The following is a 20480-nucleotide window of genomic DNA, read 5'->3' as shown; positions in this document are numbered from 1 at the left end:
AATTGGATCAGCGAGTCAAAACTGTGGCAAAATTTAATCAAGGTTTTCCAACACACTATCCACTGGCCTAAACTTACCCACTTAGGAAGCAGAGAATCATCAACAAATATACAAGCACATCTGAATCAATGTAACACTTTGTTCATTTTGATAGCTAATGGAAAGAGAGCACAGGCACTTATTTTAATTCTGCATGACCTGGAAACACCAAATATGGCTACACCACCAGAATTCTAAGTTTCGTTATGAAAATAGAAAAGGGCTGCTTGTAATCTTGCTGTAATGGATTTTTTAAAAAAAATAATAATAATACAGATCTTTAATTAGTCCTTTTAAACATGAAGCTCATTTAGAAACTTAAGAGCTACAATTCTCTATCAAACTTGACATGCATGCAATTATGTTCTCAGTGGATAAAAATGTGCCAGCAGGAAGATCCGTTCTCCTAACGTAATGCATCCCTACCACCCAGGAATCTGAAGCTCTCATCAGAATTCATAATCCCCAAATATGAAGCCCATGTTTTCATAGTTTCAGATTTGGAGCTCTTGCGAGGATTTGAATAAAAAAACAGCTACTTCCGAAACATGACATCAAGCTCAGACCATGAATATATGACATCTGCATTTTCTCTCAGTTGCTCATAGGTTTATATTTCTTATTAAGCCTGAGCTAAGATTAGAGAAAGCTGGCTCATATTTCTAACCTTACTAAATAATGTCCTAGTTGCAATAAGAACCACAGTTCCACATTTCTTTATTATTGTTCCATTGCCATCTTTTTTTGCTTTTTGAAGCCAGCGTGGCGTGCAAATCTATGGACTGCACCTTACAAAATGCTTCTTTCATCATAATTCTACAGCTGTTTGTAATAGCAGACAAAGGACCAAATTCTAAACATGAATGTAAGTGCCATCTATCTCAACACTATTCAGTGCAAACAACTGGTTGATGAAGTAATGGTTTATTAAATATTCAAACGATTTACTTCCATTCACCAGATTCAGATTGGTACAGCAAGGGTATGTGTGAAGCATAATTTAATTTCGGGGAGGAGACACTGTCTTATCCATATCCTTCATAGGTTTCAAACAAGAACTGGAATGCCTCTTACCCATGTTCTATATCCACAAATTATTCTGAAACTTGTTCAGAATTAATTTATCTTGAACCCTTTTGTATTTCACTAATCTTCCTTTCAGTAAAAGTTAAGACCTTGGTGAGAGCTCATTCATTCATATTTTACATTTCCCCTTTCCTGTCTGATAAATGAATGATACAATGTTGACCCCATTATGTATTTGATTCTGTTGGGGGCTGAGTTTGAATTGCAGGGGATAGAACTGTCGGTAATGTTATATTTATTCTTTTACAGAGCAATAAATGCTACCTAATTAAGGATCAGAGAATTCTCATGTTGTGGAACAGTTGTAGTTTTTGAAATGTTAACCATTGAAAGACTCCACACACCAGAAGTTGTGCTGATCTTCATGGCACTACACCCCTAACACAGCTCCACCATCCTCCAAATATAGGATTTTATTATTGGACAGACTAAATATTTAAGTCAGATAACTTTTTTTATAAAAAAAAAATCTCGTTTCAGAAATTTAAATTTTGCTATTTTTCAGAAATTGGAAAACTTCAGGCTAATGTGTACACATTAGTGGTTTAACACACAGTGTGGTTGTTTCCTTCCATTACGTTCCTAGTCACATTCTTACCTTGCTGTACACACCTGAGAGGGAGCAAGTGTGTCTTCAAGCAATGTGCACTACCTGATTTGTTTCATCACACCCACAACTTCCCCAACTCCTATTCAATGAAGCTGTGGCCGGCACATTTTCTGCCATGCGTGCCTGCACAATGGCTGTTTGAAGTGGCCCCCACCTCAGCTTAACTGTAGCTTACGTTTTCAAATCGCATGGAAGCTGGCTGGAGGGAAAATGCATCAAACAGGGGTATTGATCAAAAAATGGCAGGATCTGTACAGATTGTGCCTAACACCACGTGAACTCAGCTTCAAGTACCAGTGGTGGGAGCACACTGGAGACATTGTAGACAGTAATGTGTACACAGCTTAAAACAACGTTGTCAGTGTAAGGTGTTATTCTTCCCACAAACTATTCTTGTCATTGCATGGCTAGCCATAACTCATTGGATACTGCTTATGATGTCACCAACAATCAGTAGGCCAACATCCATGTCCAGGGTCTGCTGTTCTTTAAAGGAAGAAAAAATAAGATGATGAGCAGTAACAAGGCTATCTCCACTGATTGTGTGTCTTGATTTCACTTCTGGCTACACCTCTAATTATCCCCATAACCGGAACCATTTTAAAGCTACCTCCACAAACTCTAATTCACAGGAGGCTTAAGAACTGGCCACCTGCCAGTCTTGACATCTGAGCCAGTGGCGTAGCGTGGGGGGTGCAGGGGGGCCGGCCGCACCTGGCGCAACATCTGGGGGGGCGCTCGCACTCGCAGCTCTCTGCCCCTACCGGGTTAGGGGGTGCAAATTACTTGCCTTGCTCCAGGTGCTGACAACCCACTCTACGCCACTGATCTAAGCTGCCCATGACAACTCCTGGTTTGAGTTGCAGCCAACTGGCTTGATTTAACCCTGACCAGCTATTGTTCCCACAGAGATCCATTTGTACTGAGACATTTCTTCATTCAAATGGTGGGCATTAGAACATTTGCTGTACAACTTTCGTCTAACCACTCCTGGAGACAAAAGGTATACACATTATGAGAAGAGAAGTCACCTTATGATGTTCCGACAAAGAAGAATAGAATAGAATGTATGCCATTTGTGTTCCAATACTCCTGAAATGCACTTTACTGTAGAATAAAGCAAGGTTCTTTCTTTGTCTTCTTTTATAGTAAAAACAACCTTTTTCTCCATGATGTCAAGGCAATGTTTAGAGTGGGGTTGAGATTACTTTTAAAGGGGTGATTGAGGGTGGAGAAATGGCTTGGAAGATGGTCCTTAACACTTTCCCACCCACTGCTTCCCTGCTCAGGTTGCCTCCTAGCTTTCAACTGCATGCTTATGCATCACTTATAATGCTCCATTTTATTAGCTAAAAGTAACTAATGATATTTTTTATATTAAGGAGCAATAGCATGCCCATCATATAAATGATAAAAATACCTTTGATTTATTTTACATAGCCTTGTAAAACCTTTTTTTAAAACACACACACACACACCAAACCATTTCATTGTCTCCAAAATAAGACTTTTAGAGCTACAACAATATTTTCCCCCCAGATAGTTTGAATGGTGCCAGACCTGGATCTTGAACAAGCCCCCCTGGAATTTAGGTTTCAGTTCTACAAATGCAAAGCCATGACTTCATACTCCCGAAGGAGATAATCAGAATGTTGTGTTGCTCACTAGATGAAATGTTCCTGACCATGGCTACAGCTCTATGGAAACTTTCCTGGAAGTTAAGGCCCACTAAAATTATGAGACTTGCTTCTGAGCAGCTATGCACTGCACTGTGAGATCTAAATGCCTGGGTACTCTGCACTTTTGAAGCCCAAATATTTTCTTTTAGCAGACTATCCAGTTGTTGCTATTCTTCATTCCTGAAGCAGCTACATTTCAGCAAGGATATACCCTGAAATGTTCAGTATGTATTCCCGTTACTATATTAGAAGTGGGGCTCCACAACAAAATGTTGCAGTGCATCCCTGGTGTGCATGTGTTACCTGAGCCTGTGGCTGAGGGGGCTGTTGCCTCAGGATTGCAGAGGGGGTTCTCCCTCTGTACAGGAGCAGTGGCACCCAGCAGTTCCCTCCTATATGTGATAAGAGTTCTTTCTCAATGGGTTGCTCAACGTTTGGTTTCATTAAGAGAACTACAAGTCCCCTCACTGTCCACTTCACCAGCTCTCTTCCCATCTTCTCTGACACTCATCCAATCTTCTTTCTCCACTCTGCTCTTGCCTCCCACTTTCTAGCATGTCATCTAAATCGGGGCTAGTGGGCAAGCTCTTTCTTTGCTAGGCATGAATGGAAACAAATGCTTGTTCTTGGTTATAGTTCATCATCACAAAGCAGTGCCACCCACCCATAACTCAGATGGCTGCTCCAGAAGGACACAAAGGTTGATGGTAACAAAAGCTGCTGAGAGGTCAATGAGAATTAACAGGCATGCATTTCCCCTATCTCTCTCCCATCAGAGGTCATCATACAGGGTGACCAAAAAGTCTCCATGAAGAAGAAGAAGAGGAGGAGGAGGAGTTTGGATTTGATATCCCGCTTTATCACTACCCGAAGGAGTCTCAAAGCGGCTAACATTCTCCTTTCCCTTCCTCCCCCACAACAAACACTCTGTGAGGTGAGTGGGGCTGAGAGACTTCAAAGAAGTGTGACTATCACAAGCAGCTGCATGTGGAGGAGCGGAGACGTGAACCCAGTTCACCAGATTACGAGACTACCGCTCTTAACCACTACACCACACTGGCTCTCAGAAGAGAGAAAGGGTGCTAAGAGGTGATTGTGTCAATGGCCCAAGCCATTTGGATGTTCCAGAGGTTGGCCAGGGCTTTGACAAGAGTGCCAGTCATATTAGCTGGAAAATTCATGAAAGCCATCTGGAAACCCATTGGATCCCTTAGCCTCTGAGAGTAGACCATCCTAATAGATTCCCCACCTCTGCAGAGGGGGGAAATGTGCTGAAAGCTTTGGCTTAGCTCAGTGTGGTGTAGCAGCAAAAAGGATCTGGTAGGAGCAAGCTCTTATCTAGGAGCCTGCACATGGTTCTGCTAAGCCATAGTTTGGCACAATGTGAACATGCAAACCAGGGCTATGTAGCTACTTCCACTACAAAGGATCTCCACACACCTAGTTTAGCATTCCTTGTCCATGGAAGCAGTTGTGTGTGGTCTTATTCTCCTTTAACACCACACTATTCACATTAGCTAAAACAAAAACATCAAATGCATAAATTAGCTTCAAGAGTTTATTTTCCTCTCTGGCTGAAAGTGCAAAGGCCCACCTTAAATGGATTAGTAAATTCATAGCCTTGCACTCCCCCCTCCCAATATCTTAAGATAAAACAGTACATTGGGTAAGCATGTTGTATTATATATGTGCTTTATTCTATGTTTGATTTTATATTCTCTTCCATTTCCCTTCTTTCAGAATATTAATGAGATTTGCCTTAGGCTACTCAAAAGAAACAGCCTAAACCCCCATCAGTTTAAAAATGTTGGGTTCTGCACCTAAGAAAACTACTCACTAGGAAGGACAATGATAGAGTTGGAAAGGCGTTTTGTCACATAAGAAAGGGGACTATAGGCCAGACCAATTCTAGAAATTCCTATTGATCTGGATATAAATAAATGAGCTCCAAGAAGGTTGACAGCTATCTTAAGTGAAGTTTCACTGTGAAAGATAATTACTCAACTCCTTTTTTGTGTTAAAATTCATCTTTCAAATAACTGTGAGCGCAATAAATAGAGAAGTAAAACTACTGGAAATTTTGAAACTATGGGGGGGGGACAAGATTTATTTATTTTTTTACAAATTAAAAAAACCCAGAAATTTCAGGGGGATGCCTAGTTTTGTATAAACAAAATTATGAATATATCAAGTTCAATACATCTTTCTTCTGTGGGTATTTGTTAGACCTCAATTCTCACCCAACATTTCAAATTTTTCCTCTTAAGTTTGGCATACACAACAGTTCTTTTGCAGTTTGTGCTCTAACACCTTGTGGTATTTTTATTCTCCAGCAAGACTGGACAATAAGCTGCTTTTAAAAAAAACCAACAACAACCCACAGAAGGGTATCTGTGCCAATGAGGAATAGGTGATAGGTTTGACCAGAAGGGAGGACCAAAGGCAGCATGACAGCAGAAGCAGAATATTTGGCTTAACTGTCTCCAAATCAAACCAAAGGCCTTTGGAAGAAGACAAGCAGCAATTCATGCTCTTCTTACAAAGATGGCAGCATCATCTAGGTGGAGAAATCAATCTCCATTCTGACAGTTACATATGTCACAATTACCATTCTCTATTGTTTTGATTGATTAAAAAAAAAACTTTAACAGCATCTCAATCATTCTAAAAAAAGATTGCTTTTCATAGACACTTTTTCCAGTGTCCCCCAATATTTTTCCACTGGAAAACATGATATAAAGTAAAAGGTAAAGGTAAAGGTACCCCTGCCCGTATGGGTCAGTCTTGACAGACTCTAGGGTTGTGCGCCCATCTCACTCAAAGAGGCCAAGGGCCAGCGCTGTCCGAAGACACTTCCGGGTCACATGGCCAGCGTGACATCGCTGCTCTGGCGAGCCAGAGCCGCACACGGAAACGCCGTTTATCTTCCTGCTAGTAAGCGGTCCCTATTTATCTACTTGCACCCGGGGATGCTTTTGAACTGCTAGGTTGGCAGGCGCTGGGACCGAACGACGGGAGCGCACCCCGCCGCAGGGATTCGAACCACCGACCTTTCGATCGGCAAGCCCTAGGCGCTGAGGCTTTAACCCACAGCGCCACCCGCGTCGCGTATGATATAAAGTAGTTAGAAATAAACAAGGAGGGAAAGTTTACCTGTTTCTTTTTTTACCCTTCCCCTGTCCCGGCTACCACATGTCTACTGATAAGTATGCCGGCACATCTATAACAATCTGTTGGGCTATGACCTATGTAATAGCCAGTAAACATAAATAAGAAGCCAGACCACAAAGAATATAAAATCTTCAAATTAAATAGCAGACACGTGCTAGCTTTTTCTCCTCTCAATAAAACCTTCTGGAGATGAAAGAAGATGACATGTCCTAAATTATATCAGTGAAGAACAAAGGCAGCAGACACAGATGCTACACCACAGCAACTTTTGTTTCCTTCAGGCATTTGAAGCTCCTAGGCTTCCAAGCAGATGCTGTTTATAGCACAGCTGAAAATTGCTGAAAGTTTATATGAATGGAAGCTGAGATGCCAAACCACCAACTTGGAATGTGAAACATTTCCCACCACTGGGGAAAGCAGTCACCCTGTCAACCTCAGTTACTTATTGCACCATATATGTACTCTAGGAAAAAGCAAATGAATCCAAACTCAACAGGTTTCTTCAGAAATTTAGAAGAGCTATAGCAAACTCCCAATTGATACTACTAATACTACTATATGTACATACTACATCCACGATCACAGGCACCAGGTCTCCTAATACCATTTGCTGATGAGAAATAAAGGAAATGCCTATTGCCATCATGTACTGCCTGAGGGTTTCCCATAGGCAGCTGGTTGCCCATTGCGGAAAACACGATGCTCGATTACTGATAGACCTCTGATCTGATCCATCACAACATTCATGCAAGCCACTGAGCTGAAACTGTTCTTTCTGCATAGCCCAGCCACTTCACCAACATAACTTCACCCCGGGCTCTGTTTCTTGGTCACATTAAATTGTAACAGGACCTAGGAATTTTCATACAGTTGCCTCTGTTGCCATTTTGCTGTATATTTTTGGAACAAACACATAATGAGTGCAAATGAAACCTGACTCAACACTGGCCTTTCTCCCATTCACAAAGTTTTACTAACATTTCAAGAACAAAGCGCTGTCTTCAGTAGCTTGTAAACCCTATATATCTACAGATTCTTCAAGGCATATAGATGTTCAGCAATGAAACAACTGCTTTAGTGATCTTTATTCACATCCAAGGCTCATATTTTATTGGAATTCCTCTATTGCTTTCATCTGTCACAGCAAAAAAAGAGATCTTGCAGCAGAACGCAGGATTGCCTCAAACCAAGTGGGATGGCAGAGTAATTTTGCATAGCACTGTAGCCATTTTCTTTCAAGACAAAAGTTATGGAAAGTGTTCCAAAAACTATGGAAAGAGGTACTTAAGCGAACAGGTAGAAATGGCAGAATATTATTCTTTATTCGTTTTAGTTATACACCACCCTTCCTATCAATGGAGACAAGGGCAGTGAACAATGTAAATAACAGTACTTGTACACAATGATTAGAAAACTAAAATAAGAAAACATGATACAGCAGCACAACAAAACTGTTAAGACCCAGAGGAAAAAAATATGTCTCAAAACGAACAAAAATGTTTTCAGTTGACATCTAAAACATGACAACATAGGGGATGATCACACAGGAAATTCCACAGTTGAGGTGCTTGCTGCCAACAAGAAGCGCCCATCTCAAGTCATCACACACCACGGGTCATGTCCATTGCCAGGATCTTAAGCAGGATCTCCTTGGCTGATCTCAAAGTATTGGTATTGTAGGAGGCTGTCCATTAAGCTCATGGGTTCTGAACCAATTATAGGGCATTGTACACTTGTACCAATGGTTTGAACTGGACCCAGTAGCTCACAGACAGAGTGAAGTGTTTTAAGAATTGGGGTTATATGATCCCACTTAGCTGCCTGCAACAAGTAACCAATGGGGAAAGCTTGAGTCAAATCTTTCTCACCTAGGTCTCAGTAATACACACCAGTTTACAGGTAGCTCTTTCATCAGCAGTCATGCTGCAACAGAGTGTTGTTTTGTTGTAGACTGACCTGGTGTTCACTAACAGCACCATCAGGTGAGAAGGTAGGTTGGCCTAACTACCCAAGGCTTGCTGGTTGGGGAAAGATAGTTTCCAGTGTCTTATAGTGCTACTCCTGAGATGACTAAATAAATAATCCTTGGCCATTGGCCAAGCTGGCTAGGCCTGATGGAAATTGTACCCAAAACATCTGGGGGGCTACAGATTCCCTATCCCTGATCTAGAACTTCAGTGCTGCTTGAAGTGTGGTTACTGCTGGTGAAGTTCCTGTGTCATCCTTGACAAAGCAAGCAGGGAATGTCTTGCAGTACCATCTCTTAAACGAAAGCACATTGCAGTCCGATGCTATTGAATTTCAGGAGTATAGAGTTGCATTACTGTAGATCACTGGTGCAGTGGTGGCTGAAAGGCATTTACAGCAACATGAAACTGAGTCATTGCGAGTCCTGCCTTGGTCCACCTCTCCATGCATCTTCTCTGCCTACATTTCAAGGCTGCGTGTGGCGCGAACATTGTAGGGGGCCAGCTCAGTGCCACTAGCACCTCCAGCAGCAATGGGAAAAGGTTTCTGGATGCTACTGCAGCAATCATTGTGTTGGGATTTTTGCTATGCACTGAAAATTCTACCTCAGGACACCCTCATCAAACTGGGAGCCCTGCTGTAGTGCAATCATAGTCATTCTCTGTGCCGGACAGACTTATTTTCTTTTTTTGCTGGACTCAGGGCATAGCAAATGTTTTATCGCTGCATGACAGGGGAGCAGTGACTATGTTCCCACTATATTCCACTACATCAATCACCTTTTTCCTCCCATTGTGTAGCCCTTATTCCTTGCTTCTCACTTTTGGCATGCCATGTCAGATACAAAAGAACTCATTTCTGGAGCCTAGTCACACTGCCACTTAGTGGACAATATAGATTAAAAAAATATTAAAGCTTCCTTCTTCCTCTGCCCTAGTTTATTTTTCTTCATGACACTGACACACACACACACACACACACACTTTGTTGTATCTAACAAATAGAACCAACACATTATTACAAAAGCACCATCTAAATAGATGTCATCATCACAATAACACCCTGGTGTGCAAGTGCATTAGTAATGGGAAGGAACTCAACCTCCGTCTGCAGGGAGCTCTAAAGCATGTCCACTGCCCGGCTCATGAACCACAGTAGTGCTAACAGCAGTTTTCTTTGTTCAGTTAGTTTTGTGAGTGTGCTGGTGCACTCACTTCATGGGGCCGTTCTGCTATCACCATGTGTTCCTTGGTTCCACGTATGCATGTCTAATGTACAAACACTGTTAGTCTGCACCACCATGAATGATACCACATACGTTGTAGGGGTGTCTGCTGGTGTTGGTATCTTTTTTTCCTGCTTAAAATGCTATCGTTTTACTGATCCTTTTATTGCAGGAAGTACATAGGATCCTAACTACATTATGCTGCTTTTTGGCATAGCAGGGCCTCAGGAATGCCCCTTAAGCCTTTGGCATTAAACAGACCTCAATGGTTTTGGGTTTTAAATTGCCCTTGTTCTTTGCCTTCTGAAATATCTGAACTTAATACTTCGGAAGATTTGCTCCATGTATATATAGCCGTCCTTGAATATAGATGTTTTGGCATCTACTATATAGCGGAGGCACCACATCAAAGCTTGTGCCATCACTTTTTTCCTGTTCTGAATGTAATCTACTTAACTAGGTCAAATATATATGGCAGAAAAATATGTCACCCATTTTACAGAAGAGTGAGCTAGCCACTGGAGATTTCAGCAAAAGAGCAAATGTCACGCTATCCAGTTGACTGGGTGGAGAATGCACTGAGTCAATTTACATACTGCTGTTTTTGTTTGTTTCCAAAAGATATTAAAATAGATCAGCAATGCACTTTTTCACTGTGGGTGAACTAAATTAAAAGCACCAACCTAGAATTTAAGTGACAGCTGTGTAAACCCAGCAGTTCTCCATAATTAGATTCTTTAGTGATCTGAATTCTATATGATCTGAATATAGCACAGAGGCTGCCTGTGACATGCAAATGCTGTAAAAATATATCATAATGATATTTCCTGCACCATTTATAAAACTGAGCTTATGTGTAACATGATAAAACATAACAGAAGTGATTTAAAATGAAGAATGATTATCTGAATTTTAAATGCCAAAATTTATCACTACAGATGGTTCCTCTACAGTTTCACTCAACCTCATCTGCAGCTGAGCCATTCACTAATTTAAGCCCCCTAGACCCAACTTCAAACAATATTATATTTCTGGTTAATTTTCTTTTTGTTGGATACTGACATTTAATGTTCTATTTGGTTCTCTGGTACATTACCTTTCATTGTGTTAGAAGAGCATTTCAGTCATCATGTCTCTGCTGTGTACCACAATTTGTATAAAATCCTACAATTCTAATGAATTCATAAAAGAAAGAAAGAAAAAAGAAAAAACATTTTTTTCTAGCATAGGAAGCTGCACGATGCCAACTTAGACTGTGGTCTGATTTTGCACATAATGCTAAGCTAAGCTATGGATTCTTCAGACTAACTATGGTTTGTTTGAAAGTGAAAATCCAGCCCACCAGAGTAACAATACCAACAAACTATGATGTGGTTTGTTGCTGGCTTAGGAAACATGACTTGCTTTAACCATGGTTTGGCAGTATGTCTGAGCCCAACAGCTTTGCTTAACCATAGTTTGTTTGTCCACCCCACAACAGGCACCTATCAAGCTACAGAGACATACAGCAAGAGGATTGTGAAAACAAATCAAGCTTTGAATAAACAAGTCATGCTTGCTCATCTGTCAGATGACTCACGGTTTGTGAAGCAAACCATGGTTGCAACAAATCATGGATTAGCATAATATGTTAATATAAATTAACTTATCTCTAACATATATATGAAGTAAATAAATAAAGCATGGTGATCCAAGACCCATTCCAGCAGGATACCATGATCAGGGATACTGGAAGTCACAAAACATGTGGCAGAGCCAACAGAGACAAGCTCTTCCTGTCCACCTCCTGGTATAAGCATCTTTAACAGAGCAAACAATGCTATCTCTGTCCTGTTAAAAGACTTGTGCTGGCTCTGTACTAGCACATAAGTTCATTCAGGCACCTCCTCAGACTTGAAAGACCTGGGGAAAGCACAGCTCTTTTCCTAGTACAGTGGTACCTCGGGCTACATACACTTCAGGTTACATACGCTTCAGGTTACAGACTCCGCTAACTCAGAAATATTACCTCGGGTTAAGAACTTTGCCTCAGGATAAGAACAGAAATCGTACAGCGGTGGCGCAGCGGCAGCAGGAGGCCCCATTAGCTAAAGTGGTGCTTCAGGTTAAGAACAGTTTCAGGTTAAGAACGGACCTCCAGAATGAATTAAGCTCTTAACCCGAGGTACCACTGTACTTTAAGGCCATACAGTTGCAATAGATCTGCATTTGGACCCCATTACAGCTGGCTCTCCTTCCCCAGCCTATCAAGGCTGCAAGAGAGAGCAGAGATAATATGTTTCCTGAAAGAGACGGACAAGTATTCTAGCACAATCAAAGCCTTGCAGAGGGTTCTAGCCAATGTAGCACACAAGGATTTCTGCTTGTGCAATTAGCCCTCCTTTCTCTCTCCTTCCCCTAAACCTGATCTGGGGGTTCCCTCAACCCTCTAGTGAAGGTGTGCAGAAGGAGACCCAAAAAATGTTGTTGCACAAGAGGAAATCCCTGAACGGATGGAGCGTGGTAGTTGAATACTGCCCATACTTTCCAGTTTATTTTAAATAATGGAATCTCTCCCCACCACTACCCACCCTCCCTGCCTTACTGCTGCAACACTATAGCCTAAAAGCACGATGGGATGATTTGTTTGGAAGGTATTCGTATATCTTCATTCGCAACTGTAGCTGTGGAGTTGTATGAGTTGAAACAAAGTAAAGGCAATTTGGAAGAGAAGAACAAGAAAGCAGGAAGGCTAGCTGGTTTTCCGGTCATTTAAATGCACCAGGGAACAAAATGCAAGTACTGTACATGAGGAAAGTGAAGCTTGTAGTAAGACTCAAAAAGGAAATGACTGATAATTTAGGTGTGTTGCAACATTTAGCTACACACCAAGTTCTCCCCATATTGCATACTAAATATCACTTCAGGGAAGCCAACGCCATATTGCAGGAATATATGAGAACCTCTTATTGAGCTGCTATTCTTGTCAATGAGTTTCCCTTTAGCTACACGGCATATTCATCCTGTTAGCTGCCCAAAGGGTGGTAAAAGCTGTTAGTCTGTGTTGTCATAGCAACCACCCTATGCACTACTGTGGGTTCAAGAGAATCTAAAGTAACAAAGCCTATTCAAGGGAGGCTGAATGCAATGTGAGCAGCCTTGTCAGAGGAAGGAATGCTTCTAGGGAAAAAGAGAGTGATAATGGCAGAATCTGCTGCAAAGTCAAATGCACACTTTAAAAGGAGCCCAACAGAAATTGTGACTCGCCAAACTGACCACAGTCCATCCAGCCATGCAATTTGGCCTGCCATTTCATAGTCCTAGGCAGAAAGTCCATTGTGACTTGGCATACATTGCTAATGGGCTGCATTTGGCTTGATGGGGCAAAGGAAGATTATATACAGGACCATTTTAAAGTCTCCATTTTGTTTATTCGGAAATAGTTAAAAGGGGAGAGCCTGAACAACAATGAACAGTCAATGTGCATTATTTTAGAAGTTGATGACAACTCATATAGGTCTAAAGGATCTAAGTCATCAACAAAAACTGCGCCTGTCCAGGCTCTCACTGTAATATGAAAATTTGCAACTCCCAGCTCGAGTTCTGCTAAAGACGATAATGCTCAAATCAAATTGGTGCATAAAGCATAGTACAGGTTACAAGGTTCAGCAGGTACACAACAGGGAAGAATACATGCCTCAGCACTAGCAAATACATTGATCCAACAAGCAACATGCCCCCTGCAGCTTCATTTTAAAGTAGGGGGTAGACACAGCTATTTGCGCAGCAAGCATCCTGGGACTGGGCAATCATATGGTCACTCCTCTGAGCAGCTATGCAAGGCTTGTTCATGTTGCCACTGCTGGCATTGGAGATGGGGTGGATCAGACATCCCCCTGATGCCCAATTTCAGCTCCTCCATCATGCTAGGAACCTCCCCTGGGTCCTCTGGCTGCAATTCTCCAAGCTCCTCCCTTTCCTCCTTGGCATCTGACCATCCCCACAGGGCTCATGACAACGCAGATGAAATATGATGGTTGAAGAGTTCATCTGTGGGTTTGGTCCATCCAGTTCCTAAGTAGCTTCTATATTGAAATAAGTTTAAAAGGGCAAATAGGGAGAGCTGCTTTATACCAGGCCAGGTTTTTACTGTCTGCTCTGCTTGGCATCAGATTCTTCAAACTTTCAGGCTTGGACCTTTCGCCATCAACTGATACCTGACATTTTCAGCTGGAGGCACCAGGGACTGAACCTGCAACTTAACTGCATTCAAAACATGTGCTGTGGTCCCTCCCCAGCCTACATTTGTCACAAGAACACAAGAAAAACAAGCAATTACAGGGAACCCAAAGCACATTTGCATTCTTCTTAGAAGTCTTCTATTACAGGTTTGTCTGACGTTTCTGGGTTACATGTTTGGAAATCAATGAAATTGCAGCCAGCGCTGTGGTTCCAAACAATTGAGGCTTTCTTTATAAAGCAGCCAATCCACCCACCTCGCTGCCCTTCCATCTCAAGGTTTGCAAGACCCCAAAGTCTTTTCAGCATCACATTTAACCGTGGATAAGTAGGTTAATGCTGGTTCTTGCAATTATTGTATATTTCACAGTATCAACTCAAATGATTGCCTCAGGCTTAAGCCAGGCTGTCATGGCAAATAACCTGCTTTCGCCCATCAGCTACTGCCTCATTTACAGTTTTTCACTTGTTGTGTGCATTAACCAGCTTCTCAAATCAAAGGTGCTGATGTCCCTCTCCACAAATCTTGTTCCAATATTGAAGAAAACAACAAAACCAAAAACATTTGGCTTGTTCTCTTCATCAGGGTTGAAGACTGTCATGCAGCATACAAACTGATCTAAAGTAGCCATCCTTTGATATAAAAAACATTACAGCCTAACTCACTGTCCCCTTGCCAGAGGGGCAGGAAGGATGACAGGTTATCCACTTATTAAACATGCACATAGCTGCCTGTCTAAAGAGTTTGAAGAACCTGTGTATCTTCATCAAGTTAAGGCAAAAGGAGGGGGGGAATTGTGCCTTGAATAATAGTTTTGTGCTGAAGCACTGCTACTGACTTCACTGGGATGTGGGTCACTCATTTTCAGCTCATTCCTACCCAACTTGGTAATACATTTTACAGGGCTTTTGCCATGACTTGAGGCTTGATCCAGTCACCCTTCACAACCTCCCCATCACCTCTATGCATGAGAATTTTATGCCAGCAGCCCTAAGAGAAGGATAGCTGGCTGCACATACATACATATTATCCATTTGGATAAGCAATGATCTGCACCAGACCAGCACAGGCCACCTGTGTATTGTGGGTACCCACTGATAAAAGTGGGCCTGATGCAGAATGCCCTTTTGTCTAAAATTGGGCTGTGGAACCTGTTGCCCTGCAGGTGTTGTTGGACTATAACTCCTATCACCTCCCCATACAGTTGTCTATAAGGGTTGGGGCTGATGGGATTTAGAGTCCAGCAACATCTGAAGGGCCACACTTTCCTCTTCTACTTCACAGCTTCCCATTTCCTATTTTGCAAGGAAATAAGAAATAAGAAAATAAGGAAGCATGCATCTTCCAGCATCTTCTCATCTCTTGACAGCATCAACCATGATGTGGCATGTTTTACACTGCTGCTAAACTTGGTTAGCAAACTGAATTTGAAGCTAATTGTATTAGTTTTCCCCAGTGAAGGATGTGTGGGGGAGAGGAGAGGAGCCCTGGTTTAAGAGAGCTGTAGTGTGATGTGACATTTGCACCAGGCCTGGAAATATATTCTGTTAGCAAAGATAAAAAAACTCCACTGCATTGAAGTATCAGCACAGTGCTAAAAGCAGAGAGGTCTTCACCTTTTGGTGAAGTGTAGCAGTGCTGTTGCTACTGTCATTTTGCTGTCTGGTGGAAACTTCAAGCGCCATCAGCAGACTTTGGCAGTGCGTTTGGTGGAAAAAGGGCACTGCAAGCATTAGGAGTAAGCCAGAGGAACACCAAGGGGCTTACTTCTGAGTAAGCATGCATAGAATCAGCCTTGCTATGATCCAAGCAAGAACCACAGGTTTCCATTTCCTCCTACTTTTGATAGGAATATAGGAAACTGCCTTATATGGAGTGAGACCAATGGTCCATCTAGCTCAGTATTGATAACACTGACTCTCCAGGGTTTCAGGCAAGAGTATCTCCCAGCCCTATCTGCATGCAAAGCAGATGCTCTGTCAATGAGCTACAGTCTTCCCCAAACTTTTTTATCTGACCGCAAAAATCCAGGGGGGCTGTATTGTATGAGGGTTGCAATTAAGTTCTATGCAGAGTTAGCCAAACCTAATTCTCCATAGGACTAAGGTGGTGGCTTGTTTCCACTGGAATATAAATTATTGGACTCAGAGAGTCTGCAAAATGGGTACATGTTTCCACACTTGATTCCTTAATAATATGTAGCATATATTTGTGTTTGTGCATGTGACTTAACCTGCACACTACAGCTGTAGTCAGCTAGTTGTCATATGCCCCTTTCCTTGCGCTTGCGTCCCAATTGAAGTCTGAACTGTGTAAGGATTATCTGTGTTACCTAAGCATTATAGATGGATGGATTTGGTGGCAGGGACTTTCTAAGCACATCAAATGCCATACGCCTCAACATAGCTTTCTCTGTAAGCGCCACACACAGGCGCATGGGCTCTACCCCTTTACTGCTCACCTCTGTTTTGGGTGCACTGCTTTTAAATGGGTTCCGTGCTGTGGAACCTCAACCTGGATAAGTTCTTGACAAGCAGAAGAACACTCTGCTAGAGAATCCCAACTAGTCTTTAAAATATCACACAAGGCTTGCAAAAGCATGAATGCAGCAACTTATTCAGTAGAATTACAGCCTAGCAGTCCAGGCCTAATCATCAGGGGGCAGCCCGACCTGTTTCACTGCCTAAGGTGAAAGGGAAAGGTGTAGCTGGGGTCATGTGGCTTAGGTTTTTTGCATGGCTTCCAGGTTCAGGTGGCATCCATGAGGAGAAGTGGTAGCAGCAGCAGCAAGATTTCACAAGAGCTTGCCAGAACCTGCCGCTGCCCCTTCTCCTTGCTTCTCTAGAGCCAGATGGGGTGGCAGCAGGTGGGGGCACCCATGGTGGCACTGCCCCAGTGAGGTTCTGCCACCTCCGGCAGCTGCTTCAATGTGCCTCATGGGTGGGCCAGCCCTGCTAATCATTCATCGGTTTAGACTACTTAAGCACAATGGAATCATCTGAAAATGTTTCCCTGATTTGATTGTCTTCCTTGTAAAGTTAGTGAGGGGCAGGGCATGGGCATTTAATTAATAGATATCCAATTAATTGTGTGACTACTCAGCATGTTCTTCCATGCTGTAAAGAAGCTGAGCCACTTCATCAAGTTAGCTAATGGAATTAAATTCCATTGTGCAGACAAAAAGGCAGTCAGTAATGGGGGTTGATCAGGGAGGATGTGCTATGAAACTAATGAAGTTGAAGTTTCAGGGCCCATAATCCCGGAAGGGGCCCAGTCACAAGTGACTTCAGCCCACATTGCTTTAAAAAAAATGCTTTAAAAAGTGCATTGTGCATGTATATAACATTTCCCTAATTTTCATCCCCCCTTTCACGGAATCACAGAATAGTTCGAAGGGACCACAAGGATCATCCGGTTCAAATATTTCACCCCACATGGGATTTGAACCCATGATCATGATCCTGAGCTTAAGAGTCTCATGCTCTACCAACCGAGCTATAACTCAAAAACTATAAGGCGTTGGAAATTTTCGTTCACGCCAGTGACTTTGACATGTGAGATAATCCAGTACCGTATAGCAATTTAAAGATGTACAGTAGTAGCTATTTTAAATAAAATAAAATAAAAGTGGTGATCTTCCTGGAGCAAACCCACTGAAGAAGATAACAGTGGTTTACAGGTCTGTGGTAGAGAGGAAGGCAGAGGGAGGGAAGGCAGCAGAAGAGGAAGGAGAAAGTCAGGCCAAATCCAAAGCGCCCGCCTGGCAGGCGCACTTACTCCTGAAAGGCCCCCGCTTGGTCCTGCGCCTCCAAGGCCGGTTCCTCAGCAGGCAGCGGCAGTTCAGGCGCGGAGGGAGCTCCATGGTCACCAGAGGCTGCAGCTCGAAGCGGCGGCGGCGGCTTCCAAGGCGGCGCGCGAAGCGCTGCGTAAATCCACGCGCCCAGGGGACGCGGGCCCAGCGGGAAGCGAGGACACCCAGTTTCCTCTCTGGCCGGTGGGGCGTGGGGCCCACCAGCACCAGCAGCAGCTCTGGGGAAGCCCGGCGACGCGGGACAGGCGGCTCTACTGCTGGGCTCCGCGCGGTCGCCCGCCGCCTCCCCCTCCTCCCGCGCCATGTTTTATGCATGAGGGCGAGAGGCGCGTAATTTCATCCAGCCCGGAGGCTCGGCGTGTGGGCGCGAGGGCAGGTTCCAGGTTACCTGTCGTGGCGGGGAGAGGCGCGCGCCCGCCCCGCTCACCTGGCACGCGCCTCTCAGAAGCCAAGCTCCTGGGAATGGGGGCTCTTTTTCCTCAGAAAGGTCTCTCGATGAAGGGTGCGCAGCTCCACTGTGCATGCAGACTTTTTGCACCAGACAAGGGAAAGAAAGCCTCTCTCTCTCTCTCTCTCTCATTTGTGCCTTGTGATGTTATAAGTTACTGAGGGATGGACCGGGGGCAGATGGTTGTATTGCTGAAAACTTTCTTCAATAAATAAATATTTATTTTAAAACGAAGAAGAAATGGGAGGGCTGCTTCCACATGTGAAGCCAGATTATTGTAGGATTGGTGCTTCTCGTGGATGCCACTTCGCGCTTGTAATGTTTCTGGGCCCGATAACAAGCACCAAGAAACCTTTGGCCAACACCCGATTTGCAGTATCTCAACAACCTTTTTTTGTAAACTGATCCTCCTCGCCCCCTCTGCCTGGAAGCACCCTGAGTCTGTGGCAGCAAAAACAACCCAAGGTCCCTTGCAGACTGTTTTTTGGGTAGGATTAACATATAGCAAATGCAGGTTGTGCCATTAAAGTTGATTTAGCACTTCACCAAAATTAGAGCTTTTTGCAATAAGGAAAGTGATTGGAAATTACACTGGGAAGTATCATTTCGCTTGACAAACAATTGCTAATGGCTGTGTACACAGGACATTTTATTAAAATCAATGGAGACGATGTACTTGTTTTTTTGTACCTAGCAAAAGCAGCATATTGCAGACTAGCACAAATGATTCCCTGTTGAGAAGTACTATATTTTTGTACTATGATCAGGTTAATGTGTACTTAGCCAATGTTCTCTAACTTTCCTGCAACCCTTGTGAGAACAAATTCAGATGAATGCTCACCAAACAAATAATCTGGAAATGACCTAACATGGCTAGCCCACTGGGAATTGAAAAAACAACAACCTCTAACCAATGTAGGGTTTATCATAGACTTATCTGAGCACAAATCTGCTTAAGCGTTACATGTGAAAATGCTTCTAGCCAGTGTTGATTTTACATCCATTATACACCTAGTTAAATCTCACTGTTAAAATACTCCATGTGCATTAGCATCACCACTCACACCCATTAGCAGGCAAGTGCCGAAAGGAAGTGCCAAACAAGCAGACTGTGGCCTGGGAAGTTTCCATTTGGACATGTCTCAAGTAGTCTATTATTGCAGACTTAACTTTGGATGGACAGCAATACATGTCATCACAGGCATTAAGTGGACTGAAAGCATGTCAGGTATGCCTTGGATGTGAAGTGTAGTGAAGGGTGGACAAAAAAGAAATCCCACTACTCCCTCTATCCTCTCAGTGCCATTTGATTTGGAACTGTAAGCTCTTTGGGGCAAGGACCTTTTGCTTAGCTGATGTGAAGAGTGAAACTATAAAGCAATGAAAAGTGCTATATATTAGCTGTAAAGCAATGGGGCTATTTTAGGACTTTACTTACTGATGATGATGATGATGATCATTAGATTTATCACCTATCCACTTGTCCATTGAAATGCCATCTTGAGAGTATTATTATCGAAGTCCAACCTGGCCCTTGCAGAATTTGGGGTGAGTTGTTTGTGCAGAGTTGATCACATAGTGAAAGAGCAATAATAAAACAACACATTTCCAGTGGCACAAAATATGCACCTATGAATAAAAGATCCCATCATGTCTAAATCCAAGGCTCTTCCTAAACCTATCTGCAATAAAATATTCCTTCCTGTCCACATCCAAGCCTCTCTCTAAAACCATGTGCAATAATTTTACTTGTATATTTATCTGGAAATGTAATTGTCAAATCTCCTGCTCTAAAATGCAGCTAATTAAAAAAAAAAATTCTCTCCCCTTTTGCAAAACCTGACTTCTGTGCATACATAGGACAGAACTCAGACCATTTGCTCTAAAACGCTTTCCAACATCCTGTTTCTCGGTTTTTTAAAAATGCAGTATAAACTGTTGAGCTGAGCAGAATGTTCACAGTGAAACTTGAGAGCATCACAGACTTGATTGGCTTCAGTTTTCAATACTAGAAACTCACACCAGGTTCATTAAAAGGTCCATTGTCCAATGGTTGTTTCTCTATTAAAGTCAGGTACATTTTGCATTTTCAGCATTAAGCTATAAGCCATGCATTGATACACCTCCCAACAAGAACTGAGTGCAATCTTTAACACAGTAAGAACACACCAGCCTATTTAGTTATGTTGATTTAGACTTAAGCCAATTAATATCAATTACCGTA

At 42.7% G+C, this 20480-nt stretch overlaps 1 protein-coding gene across 2 annotated transcripts in view; it reads right to left on the bottom strand.

Moving 5' to 3' along the window:
• The window catches only part of RIPOR2 (RHO family interacting cell polarization regulator 2), a 105901-nt gene extending 87817 nt beyond the window's left edge, over nucleotides 1-18084 (bottom strand). Inside the window, exon 1 of one of the 2 annotated variants that reach the window (XM_083449154.1) lies at nucleotides 17775-18084. In XM_083449154.1, the coding sequence (XP_083305280.1) occupies nucleotides 17775-17859 (85 nt within the window). In that variant the 5' untranslated portion in view covers nucleotides 17860-18084. The remainder of the gene's footprint in view (nucleotides 1-17774) is intronic. The other variant, XM_083449157.1, reaches the window with a different exon arrangement.
• Between the last annotated feature and the right edge of the window lie 2396 nt (nucleotides 18085-20480).

The sequence above is a fragment of the Podarcis tiliguerta genome (assembly GCF_965153285.1).
Source record: "Podarcis tiliguerta genome assembly, chromosome: 7".
Taxonomy (NCBI): Eukaryota; Metazoa; Chordata; class Lepidosauria; order Squamata; family Lacertidae; genus Podarcis; species Podarcis tiliguerta.
Note: the sequence above shows the minus strand (reverse complement) of the source record. Positions and strands in the feature narration are given on the sequence as shown.